General features: G+C 39.7%; 1 protein-coding gene across 2 annotated transcripts in view; it reads left to right on the plus strand.

Annotated features, from left to right (window-relative positions):
- EDIL3 (EGF like repeats and discoidin domains 3) overlaps positions 1–21,800 on the plus strand; it is a 218,205-nt gene that overhangs the window by 66,347 nt on the left and 130,058 nt on the right. For both annotated transcript variants that reach the window (XM_053475131.1, XM_053475139.1), the window contains exon 3: positions 6,720–6,746. In XM_053475131.1, coding sequence (XP_053331106.1) covers positions 6,720–6,746 — 27 coding nt within the window. The remainder of the gene's footprint in view (positions 1–6,719; positions 6,747–21,800) is intronic.

Here is a 21,800-nt window from a genome sequence, read left to right on the forward strand (position 1 = left end):
GGTATGACAAGACGAGGATTGACAGACTAAGACAAACCGATACATTAGGTGGAGAGAGCCCTGCTCGCAAGCTTACAATCTTGAGGGAATGGGATGACAAGTATACGGCACAGAGAAAGGGTGAGAGGTAGTGTGGTGGTTGTATCAGTGACAAGAAAGTCCTAGCATCTAGGCCTATGGTTTCCTGTGTCTTTTTAAAAAATGTGTTTTCCTCTGTGAGGAAATTACTCAATATAATATGTAATTGTGCGGCATAAATAATGTATATCTCCCTGTGAAAAGAGGTTTAAATATTTAACAAAATAAAATGTAAAAAAATGATATAAATAATATTGATGTTGCTATGTGATATTTTGGTGGTCTTTTCAAGTTCATGGATTACTGTACATCTGGAATTGTTATTTGTTACTTCCTATTATGTTTGTGCATTGTGACTGCAATTACAAGCTCTACAGAGGTTGTCTTTTTGGTAACTGATGTTTCCATGTTTCACTGGGCACCGTAGAGATAAAACCAATGGCATGAAATGGACTTATACAGGTAAATGGTCTCATGACATAGCTCACTACAACACAACTGTGAAATGTCATCTTGTCTTCAGATTTTATGAGAACATTTCACGTGTGACATTTATATTCTGTTGCACTTGAAACTGCAATTTAAAAACTTCAACTTACTCTCATTAATCAATTCACCAAACTTAGACAGCCACATATTCATTTCACTGAGCAAACATTGTAAAAAAGATTACAAATGTTACAGGTATTGCTGTGTACTATATTTTTATGTAGTAAATATTTTTTTTAAAAGTTTGCAAAAATACCATGTTTGATACTGGAGGTAGAAACTATGATCTAGGTTAAAATAAATCTCAGTGAGAACATGGTTCTAACTAGGAGAAAATAACATTCATAACCACTTGGAGTACACCCTTTTTTGAATTCTATGGTTTTACATATCAGGACATAATAACAATGATCTGTTCCTTAGCAGGTGTAAAAATTAGTCAGATGAACAACAACATATAACATTTTACACAGTGTCATGATTTATTCCTTATTTTGAGTAATGAAAATAATAGATTAACTTTAAATTGTACATTACTGAAAAAGGGAAACATTTGTTTCAAATTGCTTAGTATTGTCCACTATTCATGACATCCTTATGATGTCGTATGCACGTATAGTACTATAACGGAGAATAATTCATTTCTGTTTGTTTCACTTAGTGATGTCTAAATTGAGTGAGAGAAACCGAAATGTATTATGTTATGTTTTCCGCTTACTCATGCTCTCTCACACTGTCTCATACTCAATCACACTCTTACTTACTCTCTCACTCTTGCTCTCACTCTGTCTCCCTTCCTGCTCTGCCGCTCTGCTTCTTCTCTTGCCTCTTCTTTTGTCTTTATTAGTTTCTCCCGGTATCAGCTCTATTAATCAGGCTTCTGGAGCATTTCCGCCAAAGGGTGGAGCCTATGAGAACACCCTTATCCCCGATTGGAAGAATGGGGGGAGACTGTCCTCCTGGGGTGCGCTGTGGATTAGCCCTTGTGCAGAAGAACTCCCAGAGGCCAGAGTATTGCAAACAGATTCACGGAAAAAGAGACGTGTTTCTGCACCTTTCTTTCTCCGCAAATCCGTCTGTGTTATGTATGTAACTGAAGTAATATATATATATATATATATATATATATAATAGAAAACATATCATATTTATATCATATTTTACAGAAAGTAATAGAATAACCTTCATGTAGAAGTAGTATAAGCAAACGTAAAGTGATTCAAGAAAGCTAATCCTAAGGAATAAAGAAGTAAATAGCATTTCTATAATGGCAGACTTGATGAGCCATTGGATTATTTTCTGCCGTCACAATCTAGGTTTCATTCTGACCACTAAGAATTTAAAGCCGTTTGTTGAGTTGCTTATTGTTCTTATCTTAAGGAATTCTTTGATATCAAAAGCATTAGGGAAGGCACAAAACAGCCTTCATGAGTCTAAAAGTAAAGGTACATTTTAAATAATCAGTTAACATACTGTCCTCTTTTAACATTAGCACAACAAACAGATTTTAGCACACATAAAAGGTAATGTATTCAAGTATTGCAACTCTAAGCACCTGAAAGAAGTTAATCCCACTAAATCTTCTATAGGCTGCTGGGCTCTGCAAATCCTAATTCTAAATATCCTATCTCTTTTTCATGTGTTACTAATCTTAACCCTTGGAGCATGTGCAAGGCAAGTGAGAGTTTTATAATAACAATTAGAATCCAACAATTGTTATATAAAACAGTAGGGAGGAAATGGGGTTATACACTGTTTTTCATTAGCAAGATAAAAAAATTTAATTCTATTAACCTTATAATATTATTATACTAGCAGGGAATTGCAATATACTGTATGTACACTAGACCTAACAAAGGAGTAGGTTACAGCAGTACCTAGCATCACTATAAGTAAAGTATATATAATTATATTGGCTAAACTGTATGTGACTCAATGTATTTTGTCATAGTTGGCCCCATGAAAGGTATCACCACTAACTAGGGTTGTCATATCGGACATTTTTCCAGGAAAGACTGACGAATTTCCATATGTATAGCTTGAAGGAAAAAACAGAGAGTGGAGATTTGATGGAAACATTTAAATCCCTAGGGATTCAACATGGTACAGGAACGAAGTCTACTTCAGAGGTTAGAACATGCATGGGGCAGGCATAAATCTATCTATTTAGACAGAATGAGGGACTGGCAAGGGGCAAATGAAGATCAACATACACAAGTGTAAAGTTATGCATCATGGGAAAAATACCAATACCAATGCATCATATACTTTAAATTGCATATCCTTTGGAAAAAATTACTAAGGAGAAGGATATTTTTTTGAAAAGCAGAACATATAATATAACATTAATATTTTAGAACTTCTTGATCCAAGGAGAAACGTGATTGGCTTTCGACCCTTATCATAATATGGGCAATATAGATTATCTGCCACTAATACAAATGCCACATCCATCTTTTCCCATACATTGACTAAGGGACTGTCCGTGGCATCTTTAGAGTTAAAATGTGTTTAATGTCCGCTAATGGATGGATATGTGGCCACGGTGTGTGCCAGCAGCAAATCGCAGTCTCCAATACATAAATTAAACAAACATTACATTATACACAGAACACATAATACCATAAACCTTATTGTAGTCTGGCCATTCTGGTTCTTACACACAGCTTTTGAGCATGGTGCAGATGTCCAAAATAAACACATTTCTTGAAGTGACCTTATATTTATGAAATGAAATCAAGTGGAGATGTTATTTGCAGACAGAAGACAAAAATACCGTTATAAAGTATTTAGTGTTTCTTGTGATTTTTGCTTGTTTTTTTTACATAAGTTACCTGCTTCAAGAATCTGAACAATAGAATATGCAAATTGCTTTTCAGACTGTTTTGTATTTATGCTTTTTCTTAAATGTAGATGTTTAAAATACCCATAACCTTTACATATGCCTTATATATGTACAGCTATGAATGTATAATCCAATATTCTCTATAAAGAGTATACAATATGTAGCTATGTATAGTACTGTAAAACCTTTCATCCATCTGAATGACAGCCTGTTTTATGATCATTGTAGCTGATACAAATTCACCCATTTCAAAGAAATTCCTTTCAGTGGGATAGACAGAAGCTTATAAAAGGGTCCATTTCATATTTAAAATGTTTTCTGGAAACTATCTCCATTATTTTTTTTTTCTTTAGGTATCATATTTGTATTGGCAGTAAGGCAACTTGCAATATGTGTTAAACATGGTTTTGTTACTTGTAGAGCAGCAGAAAAATATTTGCTAGGGTGTCCTTATTTTCAGTGTTGCCCAATTTAATGTACAAGTGGCGGGAATTACCAAATTTTTGTGTCACCTTTCAATACTGGCCTGAACATGTCTGTCACATGCACCATACACCAACCCAGAGTACAGTCACAAATTAAAATGTTATTTTTGCAACAATATGTGGCCTACGTAAGGGTGTTGATGTGATTTTCAGTATTATTATATTTATTATTTGTTTTATATGTTGTGCAGCTCTGTACAGTGGTTAAACAGGACATAAGAGGTAGTGCATAACATAACAATTTCACTTTGAGAATCAAAAGGTAAGGAGGGACCTGCTTAAACAAGCCTACACTCTAGAGTTAGGGTATAGGGTTAGGGTATATTACACAAGAGGAAAAAGTGCCACTCTTAGGGATTGACCAAACTTTCTAGTATAAGCATTGTTTGAAACCAGGAGAGGGACTAGAAAAGGTGAGATAAAGGAAAATAGGAGGAAGAGTGTTCATATGTACATTCGTACGCGCCCCTAAGGAAGTGGATCTTAAGGGATTTTCTGAAAGACAGAGGGAAAGGCAGATAAACCAGGGAAGGGCATTCCAGAGGATAGTGGAGGCCCTTAAGAAATCTTTCAAGTGTGCATGAGAACTAGAAATCAGAGCAGAGGATAAGGTGAGCCACTGTGAAAAGCTTTGAAAGTAAGTCTGGATTTTGAAAATAATTCTGAAACGTACAGGCAGCCAGAGAAGAGAGTGACAGAATGGAGCTGTAATAGTATAGTGATGGGTGATGACATCTGAAAGCAGCATTCTATGATAGCAGCTATGATAAAGTTACAATAATGAAGGAGGGCATGAATAAGAACCTTTGTAGCATCTTGTGTTAGGAAGGGATGAATCCGGGGAATAGTATTTGGATGGAGAAGGCAGTTTTTTTAATTAATGTGAGGGGTGAGTGAAAAGTCAGAGTCAAGGGTGACACCAAGGCAGCGAGCACATGGGGACCGGGTGATGATTGCACCATTGACATTGAAGGAAACTGTTGAAGGAATGTTAGCATTGGAGGAAGGGAAGATAAGAAGTTTTGGATTGATTGAATTTTAGGAATTGTCCAATATTCTACTGAGGATAACAACAAGAGGATTGTAGGCATGTGCATGGAGAATTAAGTGAATGGAAGTGGAAGAGGAATGATAGGGGAGAATAAAGAAAGTGGAAATTCATGGACAAACTGGAATGGCAGCAGTTTAAGGGGTGCTCCGAAGTTCCTCTTTATACTTACTTATAAACTCTTTTCTGAACTCCGTGTTGATGTTTTGGTGGATTGCACTAATTCTCCTTTAATGAAATATAATTCGTTGTATTTATTTTTTTATTTAGTTCATTATTTAATTGTCTTTGAGATAGATATTTAAATGCATTTTCAAGTAAATGGGAATCAATATGCATTTGTGGCACTGGTTATCTGACTGTCTATATGTCATCAATGTATAACTCTCCCAACCTTTTAAATATACTGTTGTTATAGCAATGCTTGTATTTGTTCCAAATGTTGGATTGTTAAATTACCACCCATCTTCAATATAAAATCAATATTATAACCCCTTAGTTTTTATAAGTGCATATTTTACACTGTGGGAGGTGGGTAGATATGACACGTTAATGTAAAAGCAGAACATTTGATATACATTGTTAGACATGTCCTTTGGTCTACTGCTGTCTATTTTATTTACCGTATTTGCTAGATTATAAGACGAGGTTTTTTTCAGAGCAAATGCTCTGAAAAATACCCCTCGTCTTATAATCGGGGTCGTCTTATAATCAGACCTCAAATAGGTCTGACTATGAGACGACTAAGATCCAGATCCCCCGCAGCTGCAGGGGACCTGGATCCTCCTGTCTCCCCCCGCCAGCCCCACTTACCGGTACTTCTGAGTCCCTGGTGCCGCACCGGTGCAGGGAACTCTGATCTCTGACAGTCGGGGAAGGTCTGCGCGATGGACGCAGACAACCCCCGCTGCTAGCCACGCCTCCTTCTGGCTGCAGCGTAAGTGCGTGGGATCTACACGCTGCCCCGGCTACATGACAGGGAAGTCAGAAGCACCGGTAAGTTTGGGGGGGGCGGGGGAGTGTTAAATGGGGGGCATAAGGCATTTCTGGAGGCCGAGTGCTCTGTGAAATGCCTTTTAACCCCCTTAATGCCACTCTGCCTCCAGAAATGCCTTTTTAACCCTCTATATGCCACTCTGCCTCCTGAATGCCTTAAACCTCCCTATATGCCACTCTTCCCCATAATATGCCTTTTAATCCTCTAAATGCCAGAGTGGCATATAGGGGTATAAGGCATTTCTGGAGGCAGAGTGGCACATAGGGGGTCAAAAGGCATATCATGGGGCACAGTGGCATATAGGGTTAAAAGGCATATCATGGGGCACAGTGGCATTTAGAGGGTTAAAAGGCATATCATGGGGCACAGTGGCATATAGGGGGTATAAGGCATTTCTGGGGCAGATGTGCATAACTGGGGGGAAGGTTGGAAAATAGAAGGAAATAAAACCAAAATATTTTTCTCAATCATAGCTTTTATTAAAAAAAAAATAGTTTAGATGAATTAACATTTACTGGTAAAACTTTTTTCCTATAGGGTCGTCTTATATTCAGGCTTTTTCTTTTTTTTCCTAAATTAATATTCAGATTTGGGGGGTCGTCTTATAATCAGGTTTCTCTTATAATCGAGCAAATACGGTATATTTGTAGTTCCTAGTACTTAGAGTTTTTGGATACCGGTTATATTGCGACCTTTGTCAAATAGAAAATCCATGAGTGCAGCATTTTATTTTAGAAATTTTAAATGATTGTAACATGTTTTTTTTTATTTCAACAGCGCAAGTAGAAGAAACTACAACAGCTGGTAAGTTACACTATAAAGTAATGTACTGTGCCATTAATGTATATACTATATACTATTGCTGAGGATATTGAATGTCCTGTACGAGGGAGAAAGTCTGACAGAACGAGGAAGGGAATTCCAGAGAATGGGTACAGCCCAGGCAATCCTCAATGCGGGAGTGGGAAGAAGTAATGATGGTAGAAAAGAGATGCGAGTTGCTAGAGATATGATATATATGATACATGGCGTTTAGGTGTGTTTTTAGACAGGAGGACTGAGATATTGAGGGGTGTGAAGTTGTTAAAGACTCTGTAGGTCAAGGTCAGAAGTTTGAATTTGATTCTGGAGGGTATAGGAACCAAGGGAGTGATTGGTGCAGTTGAGCAGCAGATGAGCAATGGTGACAGAGAAAGAATAATCTAGCAGTAGAGTTGATACTAGAGTGGTGAAAGGCGGGAGAGGGGGAGACCAGTTAGTAGGGAGTTGCAATAATCCAGATTGGATATCATAAGGGAGTGGATTAGTATTTTAGTTGTTTCAGTAAAATTTAGGAGATGTTTTTCAGGGGAAGTTGGCCGGATTTGGTGATAGATACAGGAGAGAGCTGATTCAAATGTGACACCCAGGCAGTGAACTTGGTCAGTTAGTTGGCTGGTGGAGTTGTAAACAGTGATAGAGATGTCAGGAGTTGTGGACGGAAGGGATGTCAGGATAACAATAAGCTCAGTCTTTGCGATGTTGAGCTTCAGGTAATGTGACACCATCCATGATTAGGGTGTCATCTGCGTTCCCAGATATAATAGCATTCCACTGAATGTTTCTCAGCTGCTTGAATATAAGTGACTTAATTCATAATATCTTAACATCCTGACAACTAATGATTTCAGCAAGGAGCTTTCTTACAACTAATATTTAGTCACTGAAATAAAATCATTGAGATGGACCGTTAAAACATATAGTATTAGGACACGCTTAGGGTCAGCTCATTAAGGAAGTAACAAGGCATGACATTGGCACTTATATATATTTTCTTTTTCTACCCTGGGGACCGTTAACCTGCCCCAATTGTGGTTTTGTTTAAGATCCTTAATCTTGGAATTTCAAAGTATTATTTTTGCCTTGTTCCCCTGAAAATGAGCATTTGCTGACTTTGCATTAATGAATCAAGTGTAACTTTATTAAGGTGAAGCCAATGCAAAGCTGTCTCAATAATGTTAAAATAAATCAAGTCTGTCCGAGCAGATGTGTCTAATGCTAGGCTTTAGACCCCTGGCTGGTTTCAAGGCAGAGCAGGTGAATCAATCAATGCCATAGCATGCGTAAGATATGCAGATATCTCAGCATCATGCAGTGGTTTTTGTCCATTGTAGAACAACCCTAAAAAATAGTAATTCTGTAGAACCGAATGAAAAGATGAGACCTCTTGAATAGTTTTATACTTAATATATTTTACTATGTACTGCATGCATCTTAATTGGGGATAGAAAATGTAAATGATTTTGATTAAATCCTATGCACATTAGTCATCAGAATGTATTCTCTATTGTATATGTGGGTCCAGGGGTGGTGCTGCCATATATATATATATATATAGATATATACCGTATTGGCTCGGATATAGGCCGCCCCCGTATATAGGCCGCACCGTAAAAAGTTTGGTGCTTTTTTAAAGAAAAAGTTTTTTTCTTTAAAAAAGCACCAAAAAAACATGCTGCCACTCTGTCTCCCCCCCCCCGAGATATGCTGCCACTGCCCCCCCCGAAATATGCTGCCACTGCCCCCCCCGAGATATGCTGCCACTGTTCCCCCGACCCCCGAGATATGCTGCCACTATCCCCTCCCCGAGATATGCTGCCACTGTCCCCCCCCCCCGAGATATGCTGACACTCTGCCCCCCCCCCGACTTACCAGAGCAGACTCCCGGGTGTCTTGCGGGGCCGGCGGGGGACATCTACGCAATACACGTATACAACTTCCGGTGCCGGCACTCAGCGGATGTTGCGTAGATGTCCCCCGCCGGCCCCGGAAGACACCCGGGAGTCTGCTCTGGTAAGTCTTGGGGGCAGAGGTAAAACGCATCGTGCGGACGGTCACCGGCTGCGGCGATGCGGGTAAACAACCTCCGCTGCCGGGACATCTGCACGATGTGCTTTAACAATCTCCCTTGCCGGGACTCCCCCGTGGGAATTCCCGGCAAGGGAGATTGTTAAAGCACATTGTGCGACGAGGCTGTTTACCCGCATCGCCGTAGCCGGTGACCTTCCGCACGATGCGCTTAGACAACCTCCCGTGCCGGCACCCCCCCCCCCCGTGGAAAGTGCTGGCAGAGGAGGCTGTCTGAGCGTATCGGAGAGCAGGATACAGGTCCCCTGCACCACTGCGGGGGATCTGTATCCTAACCCCGCTGCCTGCCCGGCGCTAGACCCCGAATATTGGCCGCACCCCCACTTTAAAGACTTAAAGAAAAAAAAGTGCGGCCTATATTCGAGCCAATACGGTATATATATATTAAGTAGAAAATTGTTTTTCCCGATATCAAATTTGCGACCATAAATAAACAAGGAACCTTAAAAAAAATACTTGATTCCCCCAAAAATGAACCCCTGTTTTGCACTACTGGATTTCCTCTTTTAGGTATTTCCAATAACATAGTCCATATGAAGTGTTTTAATTATACCATATATTGCACTGTACCTAATTGGTGCTCTCTGTTAAATTAACACTATGATAGCATTTGAATATTAGCAGTAAACTGGGTCCATTCCCCAAGGCTGAAATAATGATCTTAATATTAGGTATTGTAAAGTTTTTACCATACTTTAAGATACTTTACCATACTTTACTTTTACTTTACCTTAGGGAATTTTGTGTGTATTTTCTGTACAAAATGTGTGTAAACCACAGCTGTGTTGATTTCCTTCTCAACAACCTTTCAAATTGTTATTTACTATACCACATAGAGTTTTGATGGTTTTTGTTCAGATCTGATTTTGCAAACCCTTCAGTATTAGCCAGTGCTTTTCGTTCAAGGAACAGAACAGATGTCAGAGCAGTAAAGTATGTTGTGGGCTACTGTCCAAATTAGCATATCCTTCCAAGAGCTGAAAATGGAGATAACTATGTGATCCATTCAACTTTGAGTGGCTGAGCTATCTAATTTCAGAGACAGCATGTAATTAATGTACTTACAGTATGAAGAGTATAGAAATATCGTGAGTTTTCTTATATTTGATGAGCGTTTGCATTCAGGATTAGCAATAGGTAGCTTTTTAGTTCATTTTAGGAAAAACATGCAGTCGATAATAACTATAATTTCCAAAGCTACAAGAGGTATCGTTTTCATGCTAATTTTTTCTTAGGAGGAATTTCAGAAACAAGTAAGAAATACTTAAAACTTTAGGAAAATATATTTGTATTTACGAACTGCAGTACTTAATCTCACATCCACAGTTGTAAGTCTTGTTTTTTTCTGAACAACCCCAAAGTTATTAGATCCTATGAGATAAAAATTACTGAATTCATTTTTGTCTAATCTGTTATGGGAAAAGTATATAGACAATATCAATATTAATTTTCTACATTTCTGGATTTCTCTTAAAATCTGAATATAAAATTGAGTGTCTGAACTACGGCGTAGAAAGTACCCTAAGCATTGCGACTTTTAAACAATCCACATAGTTTTTATATAACAAAAACCACTGAATTAGCAAACAGAAGAGATACAAACTTAACCTGGTATAGTCATATGAACTGCTGTCCATGCAGTCTGTTTACTTGACTGCTAGACCAAAACAACGGATCCTACTTATGGCACAGAAACCCAACCCACCCAAGAAATACACAACACAACAATTGTGGGTAAGGGCTTTGGCCACAGCTTTATTAACATCATGAACCAGCACATCATAACCATATATAAACATAACCATCCTGCCAGCTGTCGTGTTACCGACAGGCAGATACCCAACACTTTACCAAGAGCTCTCGTTCTGGGTACCGTCAGCCTCCACAGAACTCGTCTCCCCAAGCCTCCTCCATCCACTGGATATTCACATAAAAGGTGCTGGCCATGACTTCCCGCTGTGACTAAAAGAGAATAAGAAAAGAAACCAACACCGGCACAGGAAAAATACAGAACAAATAAATAGGAGGGGAGGGCGGGAGGGAAGCTCGTACAGAGTGTCAGGAATGACTGAACTCTGCACAGGTAAGCCCACCCTTATTCCCCAAGGAACATTATAGCAACAATGTTGCTACCCACACCTGGGTCCAGACCATGAACTACTGACCCCACGGTCAAAAGGACAGCAGTCATGTTCCCCCTTCCTAACCGTCCAGGGGGGCCCCTTGACTGCTAGACCAAAACAACGGATCCTACTTATGGCACAGAAACCCAACCCACCCAAGAAATACACAACACAACAATTGTGGGTAAGGGCTTTGGCCACAGCTTTATTAACATCATGAACCAGCACATCATAACCATACATAAACATAACTATCCTGCCAGCTGTCGTGTTACCGACAGGCAGATACCCAACACTTTACCAAGAGCTCTCGTTCTGGGTACCATCAGCCTCCACAGAACTCGTCTCCCCAAGCCTCCTCCATCCACTGGATATTCACATAAAAGGTGCTGGCCGTGACTTCACGCCACCGCAGCCAACTCAGGCTCGCCTGAGCTATGGCTGCGCCCCCACCAAGGCCAGCGCCTTTTCGATCCCGGACTGCAAACCAAGATTAAAAATATCGAGGCCAATGTCATTTAAATGTACTCCGTCTTGCCGAACTAACTCCTTGTTATCGCCCTCTAACTCGCGATGCCGTATAGCCACACCGCCCAGGGAGGTAACAAAGCGAGACACGGCAATATTCAATTTTCTGCGACATTTTGCTAAGGCTCTAGCACCCGGCCCAAGTGACGAAACAGGTCGAGGAACAACTTCCGACCAGATTAAAATAACACTTTTAAACAGGGCAAAACAACATAAAAGATCCCCCTTGATTCGGTGAATGAGATCGATGGTACGAACCGAGCCTAAATCGTTGCCACCCGCGTGTACGACCAAAAGAATAGAAGACGGAACAAACCTACTCAATGAACAAAACTCCGGATACATCTGAGCCCAGCAGAGGCCACGAATACCACGCCAACGAATTCTGACCTTGTCGTACGGAAAACCCAAGTTCCTGCCATAAACCTGCCGCTCCGCCCGACGCGACGCCCAGAAGATAAAGGAGTGACCCAGTATCCACACCAGTGTAGGCGATAAACCTGAAAGAAGAATTACAGTAACTGAGGACGAATGTATAATCGAAACCTCTTGGATTTCCAACGACCCAAGCGTTGAATGTCAGATGCCGGGACCCCAGCCCTAGCAGCCTCAGTGGCGGCCCCGATCCTAAAAGAGTGAGGGGAGAAGTAAAGTGGGCACACACCGCAACGAAGCAAGCAGTAATGAAAAATTTGTGAAAACTGAAATCTCGTCAAGGAAGAGCCAGATGAATGAATGAGAAAGGAGGCCCAACCAGACGGACGTATAGCAGAGAAGGAACGAATAAGTCTAACAGGGCACCAATCCAAATCAGTAGCACGAATACTAACCATAGCACCATGACCTACCTGGTCAGTCTTGGACCGCCGAATAAACACCTGAACCAACCCAGGCTGTAAAACAATATCCTGAGCAGTAAGAGGGGAAACGGAACCAGCCCTAGGAGCCACAACCTCACCAACCCGCAATGCACCATAAAAAGATAAGGAGAAAGCCACGCGAAACAGCAGCGTTTCATACCTATGAAAACAGATTTGTGACAGGACATCCAAAATGCGATGCAACAGAGAAAAGGAAACCGGGCGCCTCTTATCAGGAACCACATTTTTCTTCCAACCTTTAACAATTTTGGAAGCAACAAACTTAGCACCCAGCTCCTGCCAGCCCATCAATTTAAACAGAAAGGATAGGGCTGTCATATTCCGTTCCGCTGTGGAACCAGAAGCACCGGAATCTCTTAAGCTTGACAAATACAACAATGTTACCCGACTCCGGAAATCCTCCGACCTAAGATCACCCTCAACTTCAGCCAGCGATAGCAAGGCTCTCCAGACCCGAATGTAGGCTCTCCCCGTACTTGATGACAATGAATCCCGGAGCAAAGTCATTAGGTTGGAGATGCGAGGCTCCATAAAGAGTGTGGGAAAGGCAGACCAGTAACTGCAGCCTCCGGCGCGGCCTCCCTGAAGCGCTGAAACTGTAGGCGAGATAATGCGTCAGCGATTACATTTGCCTCACCAGGAACATGACGCGCCCGAACCCAGATGTTAAACTCCAAGCAACGCAAGACTAAGTGCCTCAACAAGGCCAAAACAGGAGGGGAATGAGAGGTTGAAGGATTAATCACGTGAACAACGCCCATATTGTCTGTGCGGAAGACTACCCGTTTACCAATCAAGCTTGGACCCCATAGTTCCACTGAAACCACGATTGGGAAGAGCTCCAAGAATACGAGATTACGACACAAGTCAGACCCTAACCAATCATCAGGCCAAGGCTGAGAACACCATTCACCTTGAAAATATGCACCCATACCTACCGAACCAGAGGAATCTGTAAACAACTCAAGGTCAACATTAGAACATTCAGCCTGCTGCCAGCAGGTATGACCATTATATTTCTGGAGAAAGGTCGCCCAGACTTCAAGATCAGCGCGAATGGACCGCGTGATTCTAACAAAATGAGAGGGAACTCGAACGCCCACCGTAGCTAAAGACAGTCTTCTAGAAAAGGCACGCCCCATCGGCATGACCCGACAAGCAAAGGCCAACAGCCCCAACAAAGCCTGAACCTGCTTGAGCTGAACCTTTTTAGAACACCGAACCCTATCAAGCTGCTGAGACAAAGACATCAACTTAGCCTGAGGAAGACGGAATACCATGGCGGAAGAATCAATTTCGATTCCTAAAAAAGACAAGCATGTAACCGGACCCACCGTTTTTTCCTCAGACAAAGGAACACCAGAAATCTTCCGAAAAACATTCAACAAAAGGGAACAGCATCCAGCATTAGCAGGGCCAACAAACAAAAAATCATCAAGATAATGAAGTAAGGAGGAGAGACCAGTTACTTGAGTAACCACCCACTCCAGAAAGGAAGAAAACGATTCAAAATAACTACAAGAAATCGTGCAGCCCATGGGCAAGCACATATCAACGTAATATGATCCCCGAAAGAAGCAAAGAAGCAGCCGAGCAAATGAAAGCATTCGGAATGAATAGGGAGAAGGCGGAACGCCGACTCGATATCAGCCTTAGCCAACAAACAGTTGGGCCCCGCCATCCACACCAACTCCAATGCCCTATCAAACGAAGTCAATCTCCCGTCGACAAATCTGCCGCCGCTGCTGTCCCCGCACCGGAACCGCAGGCGCCGCTGTCACCGTCCCTCCCCGTCGTCTGGATGGTGAGCGAGGGCTTCTGCTTCGCTCACCAGATGGTCCGGCTTCGGTCCCATCGCCCCGATCAGCTAATGCGGCAGGGGGAATTCCACCCGTCTCCTGCCGCTGCTCGAGTCGCGTGGAACGCTGCAGTCGTCTTCTGGGTCGTGCAGGCCTCGGATTCTGGGATGCAGGTGCCGGTCTTCGCCCTCCGCCCCTTAGAGGACTAGGGCTTAAGCGTGAAGGAGGTCTGGAACGCCTGCTTCTCCCTTCAGCAGCATCCGCCTGGACAGGAACTGGATGGAGGTGAGTCGGAGCAGCTTGAGCTTTTTCCACAAGCCTCATCAGCGAGGCTCTATCATTGTCCTTAAGAAACGCCGCTAGGGCCATTTCCAATTGCTCGGACGACATGATGAAGCTCGTACAGAGTGTCAGGAATGACTGAACTCTGCACAGGTAAGCCCACCCTTATTCCCCAAGGAACATTATAGCAACAATGTTGCTACCCACACCTGGGTCCAGACCATGAACTACTGACCCCACGGTCAAAAGGCCAGCAGTCATGTTCCCCCTTCCTAACCGTCCAGGGGGGGCCCCTTTCTCAAAAGCTTGACTTGTCTCATTCAGCTTCTTACCAGTAAAGGTAGGTTGTTGAATCCTGTTGACTACCTGCTTTATTGCATGGTTTCATTTTATGGAACTGGAAATAATAGTTAACTAAAGTGCTTCATAGTAAGGACTAGCACCAGCTGTGGTGTTTCCATTATGTCTCTCTGTAATGGAAACATTCTCCATAGTCAGCCACGGGTAGAAGATGGGGAAGAATGAGTACAGTCATAAAACTGCATATGTTGGTTAACAGATTAATATGATTTATGGATCTATCTTTTAAATTCTTACAGCAATACTGTCATTTTCATTCATACTTTAGAACATAAAAACAAAAAAAAATTTTTTTTTTCTGTAAATTTACTCTTTTGTGCTTTGTAAAAGAATTTGCCTCCGTATCCAAGGACTAGTTTCATAAACCAGGTCTTCTCTTGTCTTATACAAAAAAAAGTGAAAGCATCGTTACACTGAACAAGAGTGAATATATTATGGTGTGTCAGGGAAAGGTAATTCAAATATGCTAATGCATTCCAGAAAAACATCATTTATCACTACTAAATGCCCTTGTGCTGTATTTAAACATTGAACTTGTATATAACAAATAGGAATTGACTTATTTATCAAAGAGTGCTTGCAGATACCAACATAAGGAGGTACATGGCTATAAGTTAACCTGCCACTCCATTTTACTGGACGCCTAACTTTCAATGGCCTCCAAGGACTAATTTTCCTAGGCTTTCAGCAGTCCTGTTAAGTCATTAATCAGGACAGAGCGGTCTACTGCTGTAGACACTGAATGAGGCATACCTTTGGAGCGCGATAATCTATAAATCATTTCTATTTGCCAAAATAAATGTTTTCATATTTCGCAGAATGCAAATGATTTCAACACCAGCAATATTATATAAAGCCAACCTTCACTCATATGACAAAGAAAATGTTTTAGCCATTCATCTAAAGGCCTATGTAATGTACTTTAATAACTGAATATTGATCCTAACACCAAACAATTAACCTTTTTTGAACGTTATATATGTTTTTCTGAGCTAATGCATAGTTTTGTTTGTAAGTTTTTTTTTTTTACAATTTGTTTGCAAATGCTCATGAAGCCATACAGCTAGAGTCTATTATACTTCAGATTCACTGTTTTCCAATAGAAATTACAATTCAGACACTAGCTGCATCATATGTAAACTCTTTGCTGTGTGAGTTCAATGGTTTTTTTATTTATTGTTGCAAGTTGGGAACCTTTATTATACTACTGAGGTTTTAAACTTTGGAGTTGTTTTGATGCATTCAGCTGGTTCAGCTGTGATCGACACATATGCTAACAAAATATCTAAACTGGTCTTGTTTTAAGGTCGAGATGTACAGTCTGCTGTTGCTGTCTTTCTAAGCCCGTAGCACAGGTCTACATTTATATTTCATTGGACTGTAGCACCAGGACCAATGGAGCAGTTCCACTGAAAAATATATAAATAGATCTATATTTATATTGATATATACTGTATGTAAAAGGATATGTAGACAGGGCTTAAGCAAATGAGGGGGCAGGCCTGGACTGATCATAGTCAAATGCCTGTAACTTCATTTGCACTGCACCATCACATATCATGTGAAAGTGTAGTCTGCAGCTGCATGCCTGTGATTTATTGGCCATTGGCCTTAAAGTGACAGGGTCAATTTTGCCTTAATAGACTGGTACTAGGGTGAGGTATAATTGAAAGCCGGTGCTGATTGATGGACAGGGCATTGATGAAATGGCACAGCTACCACTTCTGTAATGCTGAATGTCATGTATAATTTCCCTACCTAGGGACACTCTGGGTTTGACCTGGAGTCTCTAGGTAAAGCAAGGTTGAGTTATTTTTTTCCCTTTCAACAGGGAGGGGAGCAACATTTGGCTGTGGCTACTCCCCACTCACCTCCTACTCTCTGCCCATTTAAGGTGATCAGGGGCTAGCCTTGCCACCTGTGAAGCCATTCCCCTAGCTCAGGGGAATGCAAACATATAACCAAGTAATTTTGTGAATCACTGACCAAAATATAATTAATGATTTTACATTAACAAAATTGTTGTTTTTTTTTAATTAACATTGCAAAAATCTTTTGGTCTTTGGTGTTTATTAAACAAGTTGCAGTGTGATCACAGTAGGATACTTACTAAGTGTCCTGGGTTCAGAAGGACTGCTTCAGGAGCATAGGACATAGATTGCTCTTCTGTCAAGCATCTGATAAAATCTAAATCGAAATATATACGCTATAACTATAGTTAGTAGGGGTTTTGTTGTGCACGTGAGGGTGAGTCCAGTATTGTGCCCATGATAATACGATGCAAAATAAGGAACAGATGAATCAAACAATATAGTGAAAACATTTTTTTGTGATGATTCATCTCACCCAGTATTTTTCGCTGTATTTGAAGCAGACTTTTTGTTCACACATTTGTGGATGACAGATGCCCTTTAAATACAGCTATAAATAAAAATGGGGAAAAATGTATAATTATACAAATTGCAATACATGAATAATGGGCATTCATTTTAAATAATGGAATTTCAAAAGGGGAAATGTACTATACAGATTTAGTTACATTAGTTATGCCAAATATGAAGTCCAAAAATATCTAGGTATTGCCAATAGGCATCAAAATGAAAAGTATTTAAAGTAAATGTACAAAATACAATGCTTTTGATATTTCTTTTGACAATGTTTTTCCAACCAGATGTTTACAGATGTATGACAAGCTTTTATGAATAATTGATGAGGAACTGCAGTAATACAATAATAATAATAATAATAATAATAATAATAATAAATCTTAAAGGTAAAAGGATGTACAGTAAACCCTTTGCCTGTGGTTCTGTCTATGAATTACAAATGCCCATTGCTTTATTTTTTAACTAGTGATAATTGGTAAACAAAATAGGCACTGAAATAATAAAGTAAAGTATAGAAAAGGGTGGTTTGTTTTCTCTTACATTACACTGTATCTCCAGAAATGGAAGTTGTTATTGTATTAAATGATATAAGCCTCCTAGCCCTGTTTCACAACCACAATGTATGCACTGCTTTATTGGCGGTCTGTGTTTTTTTTAATGTTAGCAGATTAAACTCCAGGCGATTTATTGTTTTATCCAAAAATATAAGGAGATAGGGGGTTTATCTATTAGTCTGAGATAAGAAAATAGAGGTAAATTAAACAAAAATACACGTAAAAAAATCATGAAACTGTCCTTATCTGTAGTTGTTCATTGAAATGTAGCTATACGTTGGGTTTTATCTTGTATGGTGGAATTTAGGGGTTAAGCCAAGCCCTACAATTTTGTAGCTTCTAAAGGAAGCAATTAGTGGCAAAACTAGAATGTATAGCAAGCTTCTGATCAATAACCCAACAGACATCTGATGTAAGGTTCTAGTAATTATTCTGTGCCTGTATAATTAACTCTGCACTCATCCTTTACCTTGATCAAATGGGAAAACATTCATGCAAGTGGTTAAAAGTAAATTGCTAAATGTTGCAAGGAAAAAAAGAGAAAAAACACAGAGAGAAAGAAAAGAGGTAGGGAACAGATAGCTAGGATGACAGATGAGAGAGACTAGGTCTGGCAGAGTAAAGAAGGAACATGATTTCAAATTGACAAGAAAGAGCTAAATGTACAGAAAAATATAGTTGGTTGGGAGTGAATGGTAAAATTGAGACACATGTGGTATTAGAAAAGAGGATGGACTTTGGGACAGGACCATAAGTGAATTTAAGGTTCCTTAATTTCAGACAGTTGTTCTAATAGAGAGAAAGAAAGTACCAATATGTTAAAAAACATTATAAATAACTGTATTGTACAAAAAGTTTAAGATTAGTGAAGCAGATAAAAATCTTCCTTTGTTGCAAATCTCATTCATATGAGATTTTAATTACCTAGAAATAGGACAAGCATAGCTAAGTGAAACAGGTTTTTGAGCTTCTTAAATGCCAAGCACATTTCTCACTGGGATTAACTGTTTTCAAGAAAAAAACACAAAGATAAATGAAAGTAATGTTACAAACATACCCCTGGGAAACAGATATAAAAGAAACATGTTAAAACCAATGCAGTTTAATGTAAAGGTTAGTTATGGAACCGTTGGAAAGAAAGAAAAGGGCATTTATTTCAAATAAATCAGTATCATTGTTTTAAGCATACATACAATTTGGAAAGAAAATCTGTGTATAATGTCAATGTGCATTTTAGACCAAGTTTTGAGGGGGAAGTGAATTTAATTAGTTTGTGTTACACACACCTTTAATAAATTAATACCAAATATATAGGCCGCAAGTTTTAACCCCACTTTAAAGAGGGGGGAAGTGGGGGGAAAAAAGGTGCAGCCCATATTCAGGGTTTAGAGCAGGGATGTGCAATTTGTATCGCCCGACGCCCGGGACATGCAGTTCCAGGCGCCGGGTGGGTGTTTTTTTTACTTCTTCATTTAGCCCTGGGCAAGCAGCAGGGTTAGGATCCAGATCCCCCACAGCGCTGCAGGAGACCTGGATCCTACTCTCCAGCAGCCCGTGGAAGTCTGCACGATGCACGTAGACAACCTCCGCTGCTGGCACTTCCGCCGGGGCTTCTATAAGTGGAGCACCGGTGTGACATAACCTTCTGCTGCTCCACTATAGAAGCCCCGGCGGAAGTAACAGCAGCGGAGGTTGTCTGTGCGCATAGCGCGACACCAGGGAGTATGGTAGTGCATTGGTCTGTCCCTGGGGGGGCAGATTGGCACTTCTAGGGGGGGTAGATTGGCATTTCTAGGGGGAATGAAGCATATCTGGGGGTCAGAGTGGCATATCAGAGGAGCACATCTATAAGTAAGGTGCATTATCAATTAAGGGGGGGACCTCAAAATGGCTATTGGTTTTCCAAATTTCATTTTATATATAACATATGCTGACTAACTGCATAATTGATTCCAAAAATGTTAAAATACATGTATTCCTGTGTATTGGGTAAAATACAGTTTTACCATTCCACTAATGTGTATTTTTTCTTTAAAAATATTTTTTCTTTAAAATACAACCAAACTTTAAGGGTGCGGCCTATAATCGGGTGCGGCCTATATTCCAGCCAATACAGTATTTCATGAAGCACAGTGTCCACAGGGCATCTGCCTAATGATCCTGGGGCCATAAAAAGCATTACAGGATTCAGCTTGGATCATTTTGAGTACTATTAATTTAATTTATTAATTTAATTATTATTTTTTTTACATGCAAGCATTGGAGGGTGAGAAATGTATAAAGGAACATATAAAGGAACAGTTACAGCCTTACTTAACTCATTGACTAGGTACACTTGAGCAGCAACTTATCTTTTCACATTGTGTCAAGTACTTTTGAGTTGGACATTTAATCCCTCCTACAGAATTGGGTCGAGGACCCACAGTGTAAGTTGCACTTGACATCTGCTGAGTTGATAGTTGAGACTGCTGACTAGACAAGTTGATTCATATCGAGTTTAGGGATGGATTTTTTTTACACTTGAGTACAAGAGAGTTTCAGCATTTTTACTGTATATTTGTGAAACAGTAAGTTTCTCTTACTCCTTACACTACACTATTTTATTTTTTATTATTATTTTTTATTTCTATTTTTGTATGTATGTATGTATGTATTTATATATATATATATATATATATATTTATATATATATATATATATATATATTTGGGTTGAAGGACAGTAAAAGGGAGTCTGTGAGATTTTAATTTTAGTTGGTTGCACCCCATAAATCTCTCCTATAACTAGAGTAAAACAGCGATGATAACATGATTATATCATAGGGATTTCTTTATATATGCTATATTTATTTACAAATCAATTTATGCATTTTTTAAATTATTTTTATGTGGCAGAAAATGTGATCTAAATGTCTGCTGATCATACTGATCAGGAAACAGAATCCTTTATCCCTGCTTTCCTGATCACACTATATGTGATCATGTGCAGGGACATAATAAGGGATGATCTGAAATGCTAACAGTGCTACTGTGTAGCCATGCATTTGTCTGTCTCCAACTCATGATCAGAATGAGGAGGATGGAGGCAGAGAGCACTGACGAAAGCACTGACTTTGTCTTCTGATCCTAAGCACACATGGGAGTCATCACTGCTTTCGGAAATACACGTCAAATATCTTTGGGAGGTTGATGAAATTCTGTTTCCACCCACCTACCCCTGAGAAGTATAGATAATATTAAGTTGAAGTAATTTGAGTTAAAAAAGTTTTATAGAATATATTTTCATAGCCTAGTGACCCCTTTGATACACATTTCATTTTTAGAGATTTCTGCAGTAAGAAATAATAATTTTACAAATTGTCTATATTTTCACAGCTGTTTTCATCATTCTGGCACTAGTTTGTAGCTGAACGCAAGTGGGGTGAATTTCTTGCCTTTTTCATCTCTAGTAGCCTGTAAAAAATTCTCACCTCTACTTTTTAAATTGTTGCTGCTTGTATTTTCACATCCTGCAAATCAAATTTCATTTACAAATCCATTACATGAACAATTTTAGATTTCAGATCAATCTGCATTGTTACAATTATGTTTTACATATTTTTAAGCGAAGGAATTGAACCAAATCAGTATTGTTACTGGGCCATTTCTACACTAATGAATCGGTTTGGCATGTTCCCAGCGTGAATCATTTCTGAAATCATCAACACGTTGTGTCCAATTTCTTACAGTTGGACACCAATTACATTTTATTTTCTGATATTTTTCTAAGATTATTTGGCAAGGCCACTATGTTGTTAGTGTTTATACAGCATCTCCTATTGAGCCCTAGAAAATCTTGATCATATTAGAATTAAACCATACTAAATGTGGAATAATATCCTAATAAAAAGGTGAATCCTATTGAATAATGTATTTTTATGATTAAATATTTTTTATCACATGTGACATTTGTCATAGTATTCACAGGAAACAACCCAATCCAAAATATTCGATATGTCTGTAAATATCCTGTTAGTGAAACAGTAGAAGATCATTACA

This window comes from Spea bombifrons, chromosome 1 (assembly GCF_027358695.1).
Source record: "Spea bombifrons isolate aSpeBom1 chromosome 1, aSpeBom1.2.pri, whole genome shotgun sequence".
Taxonomy (NCBI): Eukaryota; Metazoa; Chordata; class Amphibia; order Anura; family Pelobatidae; genus Spea; species Spea bombifrons.